At 53.0% G+C, this 14,720-nt stretch overlaps 3 protein-coding genes across 3 annotated transcripts in view; 2 read left to right on the forward strand and 1 right to left on the reverse strand.

Annotated features, from left to right (window-relative positions):
• The first annotated feature begins 7 nt into the window (after window positions 1–7).
• Window positions 8–1,826, forward strand: clec3ba (C-type lectin domain family 3, member Ba). Its single transcript, XM_047043014.1, has 3 exons — window positions 8–525; window positions 672–767; window positions 1,092–1,826. Exons 1-3 carry the CDS (start codon window positions 414–416, stop codon window positions 1,490–1,492), a joined length of 609 nt encoding a protein of 202 aa, XP_046898970.1. The 5' UTR covers window positions 8–413; the 3' UTR covers window positions 1,493–1,826.
• A 20-nt stretch (window positions 1,827–1,846) lies between these two features.
• On the forward strand, window positions 1,847–3,820 carry LOC124475485 (fibrous sheath CABYR-binding protein-like). Its single transcript, XM_047032149.1, has 2 exons — window positions 1,847–1,866; window positions 1,977–3,820. The coding sequence occupies exons 1-2, from the start codon at window positions 1,847–1,849 to the stop codon at window positions 2,758–2,760; spliced, it is 804 nt and encodes a 267-aa protein (XP_046888105.1). The 3' UTR covers window positions 2,761–3,820.
• Window positions 3,821–8,803: 4,983 nt separating this feature from the next.
• Window positions 8,804–14,720, reverse strand: part of LOC124481246 (four and a half LIM domains protein 3-like) — a 36,449-nt gene continuing 30,532 nt past the window's right edge. The window contains 5 exon segments of the mRNA XM_047041161.1: window positions 8,804–9,049; window positions 9,318–9,387; window positions 9,389–9,505; window positions 10,403–10,572; window positions 13,211–13,385. Of these exon segments, the coding sequence (XP_046897117.1) occupies window positions 8,883–9,049; window positions 9,318–9,387; window positions 9,389–9,505; window positions 10,403–10,572; window positions 13,211–13,385 (699 nt within the window). The 3' untranslated portion in view covers window positions 8,804–8,882.

Raw genomic sequence — 14,720 nt, forward strand, 5'->3', positions numbered from 1 at the left:
AACATTTGGTTCAAGAGGAAGGTCTCGTCATGTTTGGGCAGAGAGAAGCCAGATTCTGGTTCTGGAGAGTTCCGTCTCATTAGCGTACAGGGCCGATAGGCGGAGCCTATGGTGCATTCATTAAAATGTTTTCAGTGGGCCAGTGGGCCAGGCCACTGCAGAAACCTTGTTCGAATGTATCTCCTCCCCCACTGGTAAATATTATTGTTGCTCAAATACTGACTTTCCTGAGGGATCTGACTCAGAGTATAACTAACACACACACATTCACTTACACACACACTTCAGCCCCACTTTGAAATACGCCTGGATTGACAGGACAAGTTCAGTTGCTATATTGAGGTATCGTTGTCAACCGTCTTGGGGGAAAAGACGGAAGGTTACCGCATGTGAAAGTATAGCTTTGTGGGCCAATGATGAACAACAGAGTCGTGCGCGTGTTGTGCCTTCTTCTTCTGGCACATTCCGCCTTCCAGCAAACCAGCGAAAACACGTCCAGCTTGAGGAAGAAGAACGAAAACAGAGGTGTGTAATCGGGGGTCCGGGGGTGTTTAACACATCAGTGGCCAGGAGGCATTCCTCTGCACGAGGATCAGTAGACTGATAACTGCTGCAGTTTTGACAAAAAACAAACAATTAGTGTTTGTTGATCCGTTGTTCTCTGTGTTCAGACGCCAGCAATGCTGCCATCGAGGAGCTAAAGAAGCAGATAGAAGACATTGTCCTCGACCTGAACCTGCTGAAAGAACAGCAAGCTTTACAAACAGGTCAAAACTTAATGTGTTATGTAAATAGCGAGTCATGTGAGGTTTTTTGTTGAGTCCCGATGAGAACATGGCGGGAAGCTTGAAGGATGTTTCACATTAGTCATGGAAAACTGAGTGTGAAGAACGAGTTGAAGGCACACATTATATAATCTAAGAGTCTGACGCCAATGACTGTAATGTAACAGTAATATAACTTTAGAGTTTATCATTGTTTGCAACTAATTCTATTAGTAAATAAAATAAGTAAATAGCCTCCCATTAAATTAAACGTGAACCATAAAACCACACACCATAAATAAACATATACAAATCCTGTCCCCCTAGTTTGCCTGAAAGGAACCAAGGTCCTTGGTAAGTGTTTCCTGGCAGATCCAGTGAAGAAGACGCACCACGCTGCTAGCGATGACTGCATCGCTAAGGGCGGGACCCTGAGTGCCCCGCTGAGCGGAGAGGAGAACGACCAGCTGAGCGACTACGTCCGCCGCAGAATCGGCCCCAACCAGCACGTCTGGCTGGGAGTCAACGACATGGTAACGGAGGGCGACTGGGTGGACCAGTCTGGCAGCGCGCTGCGCTTCAAGAACTGGGAGACGGAGATCACCCTGCAGCCGGACGGGGGGCGCAGCCAGGACTGCGCCATCCTCTCCGTCTCCGCCAACGGGAAGTGGTTTGACGAGAGCTGCCGCGGCGAGAGGGCCTCTGTCTGCGAGTTCAACATCGTCTAGACGCTTCCCAGACGGGCCGACACCCTGAGGTGCAGTCAGGCTGAGTGGCAGACAGGAGGACCCATCAGCTTGCTGTCATTGTGCTTATCCTGTATCCTGCTCACCATTACAGTTTCTGCTATCTGCTGTATCATGCAGAGACAAGACCAGGTTGTGGAGTAGGATGTGTCTGAAAGTCTGGAGAGTTTAAGTTATGATATCTGTATGATCTAACAACACCCTGCTGTCAGATCAGTGAGTCGTGAGGACAACTAATGTTCTTGTGTATTCTTAAACTTCTGGCCTGACATCATGTACCCTCTTCTGATGAATGAAATAAAACCTTTAAATGCCATTAATCAGCTTTTCTTATGAATGGCGGCCCTCGATTATCTGTGGGCCCCTGATTGTCAACACAACACTATTGAGACACAACAACACAGCTACAACACAGCTACAACACAGCTACAACAGTCAACAGAGATACTTCATCCATCTGAATCAGTAATCAGGCAAGCAGCACCAGCCCTGCAGAGTCTAGCCCTGCAGAGTCTAGCCCTGCAGAGTCCAGCCCTGCAGAGTCCAGCCCTGCAGACCAGCCCTGCAGAGTCCAGCCCTGCAGAGTCCAGCCCTGCAGAGTCCAGCCCTGCAGACCAGCCCTGCAAAGACCAGCCCAGCAGAGACCAGCCCTGCAGAGTCCAGCCCTGCAGACACCAGCCCTGCAGAGACCAGCCCAGTCCAGCCCAGAGATCAGCCCTGTAGAGATCAGCCCTGTAGAGACCAGCCCAGAGACCAGTCTGGAGACCAGCCCAGTCCAGCACTGCAGAGACCAGCCCTGTAGAGACCAGCCCTGTAGAGACCAACCCTGTAGAGACCAGCCCAGTCCAGCCCAGAGACCATCCCTGCAGAGACCAGCCCAGAGTGCAGCCCTACAGAGACCAGCCCAGAGACCAGCCCAGAGCTGCCCTGCAGAGTCTAGTCCTGCAGAGACCAGCCCAGAGACCAGCCCAGCCCAGAGACCAGTCTGGAGACCAGCCCAGTCCTTCCCTGCAGAGTCCAGTCCTGCAGAGACCAGCCCAGAGACCAGCCCAGCCCAGAGACCAGTCTGGAGACCAGCCCAGTCCTGCCCTGCAGAGTGCAGCCCTACAGAGACCAGCCCAGAGACCAGCCCAGAGACCAGCCCAGCCCAGAGACCAGTCTGGAGACCAGCCCAGTCCTGCCCTGCAGAGTCCAGGCTGCTGGTGAGCAACTGTAATGGTAGCAGCTCTCTCCTCCTCTGGACTGAGTGACATTCCCTCCAGCAGGAGATCATCGTCAACCCCTGGGGCTGCTGGGCTTGGATCTGGTCCTTACTAATGAGACCTGACCTGGTTCTGTCTCTTCAGCTGTTTCAAACAGCCACAAGAGGGCGCTGTGTGATTTTATATCCTTCCAGTCTTCCAGACTCGTACAGTGAAAAACAGTTGGCAGAACAGTTAGTTGAACAGTTAGTGTTTGTCCATTACAAGGTATCCTGAAAACCCTAACGAATAACATGTATTTATGATTTAGTGTCAAAGATACTTTAATCTAGCATGGAAAATGCTCTTCCGTATTACAAAATATAGCTGTGTAATGATCCTGATCCTCTGATCTACTCTGCACAGTAGAGCAGAGTAGATCAGACTACAGTACAGTAGAGTACAGGAGAGCAGAGCAGAACTGAGAGAACACAGATAACCCGCGTTGGGTCAAACCAAAACACACATCCCTCTTAGAAAAACATACATTTTTAGATACACATAAACATAGATATGTGAAAATGTTTGTACACCAAAAATTCAATTTACATCTGTAATACACTTAAAAAAAAACACATTGAAATATGACCTTGACATCACATGATCAACCCCCCTTCCCAATTTGACCCACTTGACCTGGTCCTTGAGTACAATCCACTGTGTAATGTAGGGGAACAACATTCCACTGCTACACTGATGATGACCTAACATGCTGCTGATGATAACCTAACATGCTTCTGATGATGACCTAACATGCTTCTGATGATAACCTAACATGCTTCTGATGATGACCTAACATGCTGCTGCTGATGACCTAAACCCCCATCCTCTCACCTCCCTGTCAGGCGAACCCTCTCACTTCCCTGTCAGGCTCACCCTCTCACCTCCCTGTCAGGCTCACCCTCTCACCTCCCTGTCAGGCTCATCCTCTCACCTCCCTGTCAGGCTCACCCACTCACCTCCCTGTCAGGCTCACCCTCTTACCTCCCTGTCAGACTCACCCTCTCACCTCCCTGTCAGGCTCACCCTCTCACTTCCTTGTCAGGCTCACCCTCTCACCTCCCTGTCAGACTCACCCTCTCACCTCCCTGTCAGGCTCACCCTCTCACCTCCCTGTCAGGCTCACCCTCTCACTTCCCTGTCAGGCTCACCCTCTCACCTCCCTGTCAGGCTCACCCTCTCACCTCCCTGTCAGGCTCATCCTCTCAGCTCCCTGTCAGGCTCACCCTCTCACCTCCCTGTCAGGCTCACCCTCTCACCTCCCTGTCAGGCTCACCCACTCACCTCCCTGTCAGGCTCATCCTCTCACCTCCCTGTCAGGCTCACCCTCTCACCTCCCTGTCAGGCTCACCCTCTCACCTCCCTGTCAGGCTCATCCTCTCACCTACCTGTCAGGCTCACCCACTCACCTCCCTGTCAGGCTCATCCTCTCACCTCCCTGTCAGACTCACCCTCTCACCTCCCTGTCAGGCTCACCCTCTCACTTCCCTGTCAGGCTCACCCTCTCACCTCCCTGTCAGGCTCACCCTCTCACCTCCCTGTCAGGCTCACCCTCTCAATTCCCTGTCAGGCTCACCCTCTCACCTCCCTGTCAGGCTCACCCTCTCACTTCCCTGTCAGGCTCACCCTCTCACCTCCCTGTCAGGCTCATCCTCTCACCTCCCTGTCAGGCTCACCCTCTCACCCCCCTGTCAGGCTCACCCTCTCACTTCCCTGTCAGGCTCACCCTCTCACCTCCCTGTCAGGCTCACCCTCTCACTTCCCTGTCAGGCTCACCCTCTCACCTCCCTGTCAGGCTCATCCTCTCACTTCCCTGTCAGGCTCACCCTCTCACCTCTCTGTCAGGCTCACCCTCTCACCTCACCTGACTGCCCCACAGAGCAGCTCCAGATGTACACGTGCTGTCTCACACTCTACCTATCTCACTCTCTACCTATCTCTCTCTCTGTCTATCTCTCTCTATCTCTCAATCTGTCTCTCCTTTTCTCTAGCTTTCCTTTTTTCTCTCCATCTCTCCTCTCTCTTCCTCTCTATTTTTCCTTCTCTGTCTCCTCTCTCTTCATCTCTATCTATCTGCTGAACGTGCCCAACTCCACCAGCAGGTGGAGCACAGACTTTCTCTCTGACAGGAAGCAGTGTGTTAAGCTGGGAACACAAGTCTGACTCCCGGTCCATCAGCACCGGATCTCCTTAGGGCTGCATCCTTTCCCCTCTGTTCTTCTCCCTGTACACCAACAGCTGCATCTCCAGTTTGCGGACGACACTGCCCTCATTGGGCTCATCTCTGGTGGGGAAGAATCCGACTATAGGTGGGAAGCTGACTACCTGGTGATCTGGTGTAGCCAGAACAACCTAGAGCTAAATGCTTTAAAGACAGTGGAGATGGTTGTGGATTTTAGAAAGAACACAGCCCTACAATCATTGAGTCCATCCCCACCTCCTCCATCACCATCTGGTACACTGCTGCCAAGGACAAGAGCAGACTGCAGCATATCATCCGCACTGCTGAAAAGGTGATCGGCTGCAATCTGCCTACTCTCGAGGACCTGCACACCTCGAGGACCCTGAGGCGAGCGAAGATTGTGGCCAACTCCTCCCACCCTGGACAATCTCTGTTCCAGCCCTCTGGCAGAAGGCTGCGGTCCATCAGGACCAAAACCTCAGTTTCTTTCCATCTGCTACTGGCCTTTTCAACACGGCCAAGGACTCCCACTGACATTTAACTATTATGTACTACAGATCCAGCCAACACCGATTGCACTATGCACAAGCCACCCTGTTCTCTTTTGCACCTTATTCTTATTTGTATATATATTTTATATTGAATTGTTAAAATTTTTAAGATTGTTTAGTTCTTAGAATCAGTTAGAATCTTGTACTTTTTACTTTTATTTCAAGATCCGTATATGTTTGTGTTTGGCACCTTCCTGCTAAAGTAAATTCTGTGTTTGTGTAAAAACCTACATGGCAATTCAACCAAATTCTGATTCTGATCTTTACTTTTCTCTCCTTCCCTCTCCTTCTCTATCTCTCTCTCACACGCAATCTATTTGTTCCTCAATTTCTCTTTATCTTTCTGTCTTTCTATCACTCCTTTTTCTCTCCCTCTCTCCTTCTCTCTCTTTGTCCATCTCTTTCTTTTTCCCCTCTTTTTTCTCTCTCTATCAACTCTACTCTCTCTCTCCTTTCAACAGTAGCCTCTCCCCCCATCCATGTGCTAGCTTTCCATTTCCTTTTTTGGTTAAATAATCTGCGATGTAAGAGGGAGGATAGTGGGGGAGAGAAGGGGGGAGGAGAGGGAAGGAGGAGAGGGGGTGAGCAGAGGGGGGGAGGAGAGGGGGGCCAGTACATGTTACTGGCTCATGTACTTCATCATAGGCTAACCCTGTACATGTTACTGGCTCATGGGTTAGGCTGACCCTAACCCTGTACTTCATCATGTTACTGGCTCATGGGTTAGGCTAACCCTAACCCTGTACTTCATCGTGTTACTGGCTCATGGGTTAGGCTAACCCTAACCCTGTACTTCATCATGTTACTGGCTCATGGGTTAGGCTAACCCTAACCCTGTATTTCATCACTGGGATGAAACCCACCAGTCAGCATGAACACAAGTTTACTGTGTACACACACAAATATGCACACACACACCCATTCACACGTGTAGACATGTGAATGCACACAAACACCCACACACACTTGTAGACATCGGAATGCACACACACTCTCTCACTCACACCGCCCCGGGACGTTCATTGCCGGAGCGGTTCCTCAGGCCCTGGACGGCTGGAACTACCGGAACCGAAACATCTGGACCAGGGGCCAGGGGAGAGGGGCCAGGGGAGAGGGACCAGGGGAGAGGGACCAGGGGAGAGGGGCCAGGGGAGAGGGACCAGGGGAGAGGGACCAGGGGAGAGGGACCAGGGGAGAGGGACCAGGGGAGAGGGGCCAGGGGAGAGGGACCAGAGGAAAGGGGCCAGGGGAGAGGGACCAGGGGCCAGAGGAGAGGGGCCAGGGGAGAGGGACCAGGGACCAGGGGAGAGGGGCCAGGGGAGAGGGACCAGGGGAGAGGGGCCAGGGGAGAGGGACCAGGGGCCAGGTGAAAGGGACCAGGGGAGAGGGACCAGGGGCCAGGGGAAAGGGACCAGGGGAGAGGGACCAGGGGCCAGGGGAAAGGGACCAGGGGAGAGGGGCCAGGGGAGAGGGACCAGGGGAGAGGGGCCAGGGGAGAGGGACCAGGGGGAGAGGGGCCAGGGTAGAGGGACCAGGGGAGAGGGGCCAGGGGAGAGGGACCAGGGGAGAGGGGCCAGGGGGAGAGGGACCAGGGGAGAGGGGCCAGGGGAGAGGGGCCAGGGGAGAGGGACCAGGGGAGAGGGGCCAGGGGAGAGGGACCAGGGGAGAGGGGCCAGGGTAGAGGGACCAGGGGAGAGGGGCCCAGGGGAGAGGGGCCAGGGGAGAGGGACCAGGGTAGAGGGACCAGGGGAGAGGGACCAGGGTAGAGGGACCAGGGGAGAGGGGCCAGGGGAGAGGGGCCAGGGGAGAGGGACCAGGGGAGAGGGGCCAGGGGAGAGGGACCAGAGGAGAGGGACCAGGGGAGAGGGGCCAGGGGAGAGGGACCAGGGGCCAGGGGAGAGGGACCAGGGGCCAGGGGAGAGGGACCAGGGGAGAGGGGCCAGGGGAGAGGGGCCAGGGGAGAGGGGCCAGGGGAGAGGGACCAGGGGCCAGGGGAGAGGGACCAGGGGCCAGGGGAGAGGGACCAGGGGAGAGGGGCCAGGGGAGAGGGGCCAGGGGAGAGGGGCCAGGGGAGAGGGGCCAGGGGAGAGGGACCAGAGCCTTCTGGACCTGCTGAACACCACTGAGGGCCAGGGACCGACACACACACAATGCTGGACACTTTACATTTTGATTTTTAATGAGACTTAATCAACACATATAACTGGACATAGTAATAGAATTGACTTTAAACTGATTCAAATTACATTTTCCATCTTGTAGATGGAACAGCATCTTTAGTTAAATCAAACAAATGGTAAATGGACTGCATTTATATAGCGCAATTTTTACCTTAGCGGCACTCAAAGCGCTTTACATTTTTTCCTCTCATTCACCCATTCATACTCACACTCAAACATACCGACGGCAGCGAGCTGCCATGCACGGCACCGGCCTGCCCGTTGGGAGCAACTTGGGCTTCAGAGTTTTGCTCAAGGATACTTCGGCACATGACGTAGGAGGAGTCGGGGATCAAACCGCCAAGTTTGTGATGAACAGACGACCCTCTGTACCCCCTGAGCCACGACCCTCTGTACCCCCTGAGCCACGACCCTCTGTACCCCCTGAGCCACGACCCTCTGTACCCCCTGAGCCACGACCCTCTGTACCCCCTGAGCCACGACCCTCTGTACCCCCTGAGCCACGACCCTCTGTACCCCCTGAGCCACAGCAGCCCCACAACTAAAGAATATCGTCCCTCTGACTCGCCAGCATCAAAGCTCAAATAATCATAAAGGCACTTTTATAATTTTCATATATTGTGTGCCGACCAACAACAATAAAAAACATTTGCGACACTCAAAATCAAAATGTGTCTTTGGTGTTTTTGTGCATCATATAGACCTGAGAGCAGAAAATACAAGTGAGAAGTAGTGAGCAGGGGAGAGGGGTGAGAGGAGGGAGACATGGGGGAGAGAGGGGGGAGAGGAGGGAGACATGGGGGAGACAGGGGGGAGAGGGGGGAGAGGAGGGAGACATGGGGGAGACAGGGGGGAGAGGAGGGAGACATGGGGGAAACAGGGGGGAGAGGGGGGAGAGGAGGGACACATGGGGGAGAGGGGGTGAGAGGAGGGAGACAGGGGGGAGACAGGGGGGGAGAGGGGTGAGAGGAGGGAGACATGGGGGAGACAGGGGGGGAGAGGGGTGAGAGGAGACATGGGGGAGACAGGGGGGGGAGAGGGGTGAGAGGAGGGAGACAAGGGGGAGACAGCAGGTGGGAGAGGGGTGTGGCAGGGGGGAGAGGGGTGAGAGGAGAGAGACAGCAGGTGGGAGAGGGGTGAGACAGAGGGGAGACAGGGGTGAGACAGGGAGGAGATAGGGAGGAGACAGGAAGGAGACAGGGAGGAGACAGGGGGCGTCTATAGACTGTTGCAGTCTCGGCAGAGGATCTTGTCTCCGTCGGGGAAGAATCCAGCCCCAACCAGGGACCCGTGGCAGAGGGAGCAGTGGAAGCAGGCCTGGTGCCACTGTCGCTCTTCAAACGAGATGTACTTTCCCCCCGCCAAACCCTGCAGCCAGAGGGCAGCTATGTCACTCACCCCTCTCTATTTACACCTGTTGCTAGGTGACTAACAGGTGTTACTAGGTGATTAACAGGTGTTGCTAGGTGATTATCAGGTTTTGCTAGGTGATTATCAGGTGTTGTTAGGTGATTAACAGATGTTACTAGGTAATTAGCATGTGTTGCTAGGTGAATAACATGTATTGCTATGTGATTAACAGGTATTGCTAGGTAATAAGCATGTGTTGCTAGGTGATTACTAGGTGTTGCTAGGTGATGGCGGCAAGCCTACCAGTGATTGGCTTAGCGCAGGCCTCACACTTCTTGGCGTAGAGGCTACTGAAGCACTGCAGGCAGTAGGGGGCTGTCGTCCCGGGAGGTGAAGTGCTGCCCGGCCAGCTGCACCTGGCAGCCCGCACACACAAAACACTCCCGGTGCCATGGCTCGTCCCGGTAGGTCACCCCGCCTTTAACCAGGGTCTGGACACAGAGGAGCAAAGACCCATCCTTTAACTAGGGTCTGGACACAGAGGAGCAAAGACCCATCCTTTAACCAGGGTCTGGACACAGAGGAGCAAAGACCCATCCTTTAACCAGGGTCTGGACACAGAGGAGCAAAGACCCATCCTTTAACCAGGGTCTGGACACAGAGGAGCAAAGACCCATCCTTTAACCAGGGTCTGGACACAGAGGAGCAAAGACCCATCCTTTAACCAGGGTCTGGACACAGAGGAGCAAAGACCCATCCTTTAACCAGGGTCTGGACACAGAGGAGCAAAGACCCATCCTTTAACCAGGGTCTGGACACAGAGGAGCAAAGACCCATCCTTTAACCAGGGTCTGGACACAGAGGAGCAAAGACCCATCCTTTAACCAGGGTCTGGACACAGAGGAGCAAAGACCCATCCAGAGCAGGTCAGCCTGGTGGAAGTCATGACAATAGTTCCATGTGTTGGTCCAGCTCACCTGTACCCTGCCCAGGTCTCATCCTCCCCCTTCTCCCCTCCCGATCTCTCCCCCTCATCCTCTTCATCTCTCTCCTCACTATTCCTTCTCCCCCCTTCTTCCTTTAGCCTCCCTCCCCTCCCTCATCCCCCCCCCTCCCTCCCTCCCCTCCCTCCCTCCCTCCCTCCCTCCCTCCCTCCCTCCCTCCCTCCCTCCCTCCCTCCCTCCCTCGCCCCCCTCCCTCCCTCCACCCCCTCCCTTCCTCCCCCCCCCCCCCTCCCTCCCTCATCCCCTCCCTCCCTCCCTCCTCCCTCCCTCCCTCCCTCCCTCCACCCCCTCCCTTCCTCCCCCCCCCCCTCCCTCCCTCCACCCCCTCCCTTCCTCCCCCCTCCCTCCCTCCCTCCCTCATCCCCTCCCTCCCTCCCTCCCTACCTGTTTGCAGCGCGTGCAGCGTGGAGCCAGCTTGTCCTCATAGCAGGCCACACAGTAGTGCTCATCCTTGTCCGGGATGAAAGACTTGGAGCCGATTGGCTGCTCACAGCTATGGCACACGAAGCACGCCTCGTGCCATGTAGAGCCCCCATACTCCAGCTTCCTGGAGCCTGGGGGGAGGGAAGGGGAAAAAGGCGGGAGAGGGATGAATACAGTAGAGAGGGAGAAAGGGAGGGGGAAGAGAGAGACAGGAGCAGGGAGGGGGGAAGAGAGAGACAGGAGCAGGGAGGGGGAAGAGAGAGACAGGAGCAGGGAGGGGGGATCTGGAGGGTGTGATCTGTCATAGCAGACTCAGATAAGAGCAACAGTGTCAACATGTTGAAGGGAAAAGTGAGAGAAGAAGACTACGGTCTGTTGTGGTGAGAAGCTGCAGATGGCTGTAATCTAACCAAAGCCCTGACTACGAAGCTGGATCTAGGGTTAGGCCGAATCCCAATACTCCCCCCTTACCCCTTACCCTTAGTTTTGCGCGTTCACGTGAGAGCTAGTGGTGTCCCAATACTCTTTGAGCTAGGGGTAGGGCTAAGACTAAGGGGTATACACCCCTTAAAACCAAGTAAGATCGGGATCTTACTTGAAACCTAGGGCTATGTGAATACTGCATGACCGGCAACAATGGCGGCCAGATCATCCAGAGAGTCCCATAAATGTAATATTTTCGGCTTAATTAATTGATAAAAAAATTATGACAGTCTTGTTTTGTGTTATATACAGTCATGAACATATATTTGCAACCATTTTCCTAATTGAAACGTTTCTAAAAATCGCTAATTTGGTACACTAATGTTACAGTGCTGAATTGCACAACAGTCCCCGCATTTCTTTGACTAGCCTGTCTACAGTTTAAGTTAACTCCATTAGCAGCGAATTTCGTTTAATATCAGTGCATAACACTACTTGCTTTAGAGATATCGATACGTGCTAGATGACGTACCTGTAACCAAGTGGGTGTCCCATTTCCTAGGGCTATGTAGCCCTTACCCCTCAGTTTCGAGGGCCAAGGGGAAGGGGTAAGTTAAGGGGAAGGGGTAAGTTAAGGGGAAGGGGTAAGGGGGGAGTATTGGGATTCGGCCTTAGTGAGGTATCTTTAGGTTTAACTCTGGATTTTCAGTGTCACGACGATGGTGGTTAACTTCTTACCAGGATAGATCACCATGGTAAATCATGCTGCACACCTAACCCGTAGCAGATTATTTTTGAGATAACAGATCAACACGTATAATAGCACCGTTTACTGTCCAACCAAAAGTATCTTGGAAAGTGACATGTTGTCAGAGATCCCGTGGATCTTCATCTTCAGCTGGACTCTGGCAGCACCAAGGATATGGTGGAATGCAAGTCAGGCAGTCTGTGAATTAATCGCAGTCAGTGCCCGCTCGCAGCAGTCAGTGCCCGCTCGCAGTGGTCAGTGCCCGCTCACAGCAGTCAGTGCCCGCTCACAGCAGTCAGTGCCCGCTAGCAGCAGCCAGTGCCCCGCTCGCAGCAGTCAGTGCCCCGCTCGCAGCAGTCAGTGCCCGCTCACAGCGGTCAGTGCCCACTCACAGCAGTCAGTGCCCACTCGCAGCAGTCAGTGCCTGCGTTCGCAGGCTTCTTGGCCTTTGACCCTCTCTTCCCTTCTTGATTGTATTTGGCTCTTTTATCTCCCTCTCTTCCTGAGCTAGGTGTATATAGGGAGTATACAGGGTATATATAGGGAGTATATAGGATGTATATAGGGAGTATATAGGGAGTGTATAGGGCAGGGGTACACAATTAGAAACCCAAAAGGTCCACTCACCAAATTTCCATTCAGTCCAGGGTCCGGAACAGTGATAGTTTATTTTTCTGGCCCTTACCTCAGAGTTCTGGGGGGAATTTGGTTCAAAGTGTCTATGCTATGTGTCATAGTGACGTTTCACATTTAAGCAATAAGCCCCAAGCTGATTTTAGAAAAGGTAAGGGGAGTTGTTGGGCACGACGCGAATATTTGATATGGTTTCATCAATAAAAACAATTAGAAACAAAATAGTTTAATAATAAACCGTCATTCTTCCTCTACTACAAAGTATAGTTCCTACATAAATCGTTGCCACGCAACAGCCAGATGGACACCTTTGCCGTCTTTTTCAATTCGAAATATTTGATGCGCAGTAATATGGAGTGTTAAAGAATGTTATGAGGACAACCTGTGAGGTTATGCTGGATTTTACAACGGCATGGAATGCGATATAGCCAATCACAATCAAGGATGGGAACAACCAGTTTTAGAATACCACTTTTGACAAGGGCAACCGTCTCACTCCAGATTAAACACATCGGTTTTGTACTCCCCACTGGCAGCACAAATGCATAGGATACTTGTCTGAAATGTGCGATTTTCGGAATAAACTTTTCACTTTTTGTTGGGTTTAGAGCACGCGGCCAACGTTGAGTGAGTGAGTTCAGATGGTGATTACAGTTATTACAGCTCCTGATTGTACATGGAAGAAAGAAACCACATCTAGCAGGAACAATTTAATTCCACAATAATATATCGGTTATAGGTCCTGGTCCGGAGAGGAAACCCCCTGGGTCCGGACCCGGACCACGGTCTGCCAATTAGTGACCCCTGATATAGGATGTATATAGGGAGTATATAGGGAGTATATAGGGAGTATATAGGGACCAGCCAGCTAGCACGTCTACTGTCAGTCTACCAGTACAGCGTCTAGAGTAGAGGCCTGTGGAACACACCAATACAGGCCTGGAAGGGAGGGTCTCTGTGGTTACCTGGCATGACGTTCTTGTCGCAGGCCACGCATTTGGAGGAGAACTCGTTGCAGTAGCAGTCGTTGCACAGCAGCGCCTCCTCCTGGCTGGTGAAGGGTTCGTCTGCTAGCGAGCGTTCGCATCGGAAACACCGGAAACAGTGTTCATGGTAGTGTCTGTCCTCGTAGAACAGCTCCTGGAAGAGAGACAGGACAGTGTTCATGGTGTCTGTCCTCGTAGAACAGCTCCTGGAAGAGAGACAGAACAGTGTTCATGGTGTCTGTCCTCGTAGAGCAGCTCCTGGAGGAGAGACAGAACAGTGTTCATGGTGTCTGTCCTCGTGGAAGAGCTCCTGGAGGAGAGACAGAACAGTGTTCATGGTGTCTGCCCTCGTAGAGCAGCTCCTGGAGGAGAGAGACAGAACACAGTGTTCATGGTGTCTGTCCTCGTAGAGCAGCTCCTGGAGGAGAGACAGAACAGTGTTCATGGTGTCTGTCCTCGTAGAACAGCTCCTGGAGGAGAGAGACAGAACAGTGTTCATGGTGTCTGTCCTCGTAGAACAGCTCCTGGAGGAGAGACAGAACAGTGTTCATGGTGTCTGTCCTCGTAGAACAGCTCCTGGAGGAGAGACAGAACAGTGTTCATGGTGTCTGTCCTCGTAGAACAGCTCCTGGAGGAGAGACAGAACAGTGTTCATGGTGTCTGTCCTCGTAAAACAGCTCCTGGAGGAGAGACAGAACAGTGTTCATGGTGTCTGTCCTCGTAGAACAGCTCCTGGAGGAGAGACAGAACAGTGTTCATGGTGTCTGTCCTCGTAGAACAGCTCCTGGAGGAGAGACAGAACAGTGTTCATGGTGTCTGTCCTCGTAGAGCAGCTCCTGGAGGAGAGACAGAACAGTGTTCATGGTGTCTGTCCTCGTGGAACAGCTCCTGGAGGAGAAACAGAACAGTGTTCATGGTGTCTGTCCTCGTGGAACAGCTCCTGGAGGAGAGACAGAACAGTGTTCATGGTGTCTGTCCTCGTAGAGCAGCTCCTGGAGGAGAGACAGAACAGTGTTCATGGTGTCTGTCCTCGTGGAACAGCTCCTGGAGGAGAGACAGAACAGTGTTCATGGTGTCTGTCCTCGTGGAACAGCTCCTGGAGGAGAGACAGAACAGTGTTCATGGTGTCTGTCCTCGTGGAACAGCTCCTGGAGGAGAGACAGAACAGTGTTCATGGTGTCTGTCCTCGTAGAACAGCTCCTGGAGGAGAGACAGAACAGTGTTCATGGTGTCTGTCCTCGGGGAACGGCTCCTGGAGAGAGACAGAACAGTGTTCATGGTGTCTGTCCTCGTAGAACAGCTCTTGGAGGAGGGAGACAGAACAGACAGAGTAAGAGAGAGAGGAAGACGGTGTACGATTGTTTTATATCACGTCAGCAGGCCGGAGGATGACCACATCCTGTCTGTGTGAGGGGGAGACACTGTGTCTGTCTGAGGGGGAGACACTGTGTTTGTGTGAGGGGGAGACACTGTCTGTGTGAGGGGGAGA

Source organism: Hypomesus transpacificus, chromosome 2 (assembly GCF_021917145.1).
Source record: "Hypomesus transpacificus isolate Combined female chromosome 2, fHypTra1, whole genome shotgun sequence".
Taxonomy (NCBI): Eukaryota; Metazoa; Chordata; class Actinopteri; order Osmeriformes; family Osmeridae; genus Hypomesus; species Hypomesus transpacificus.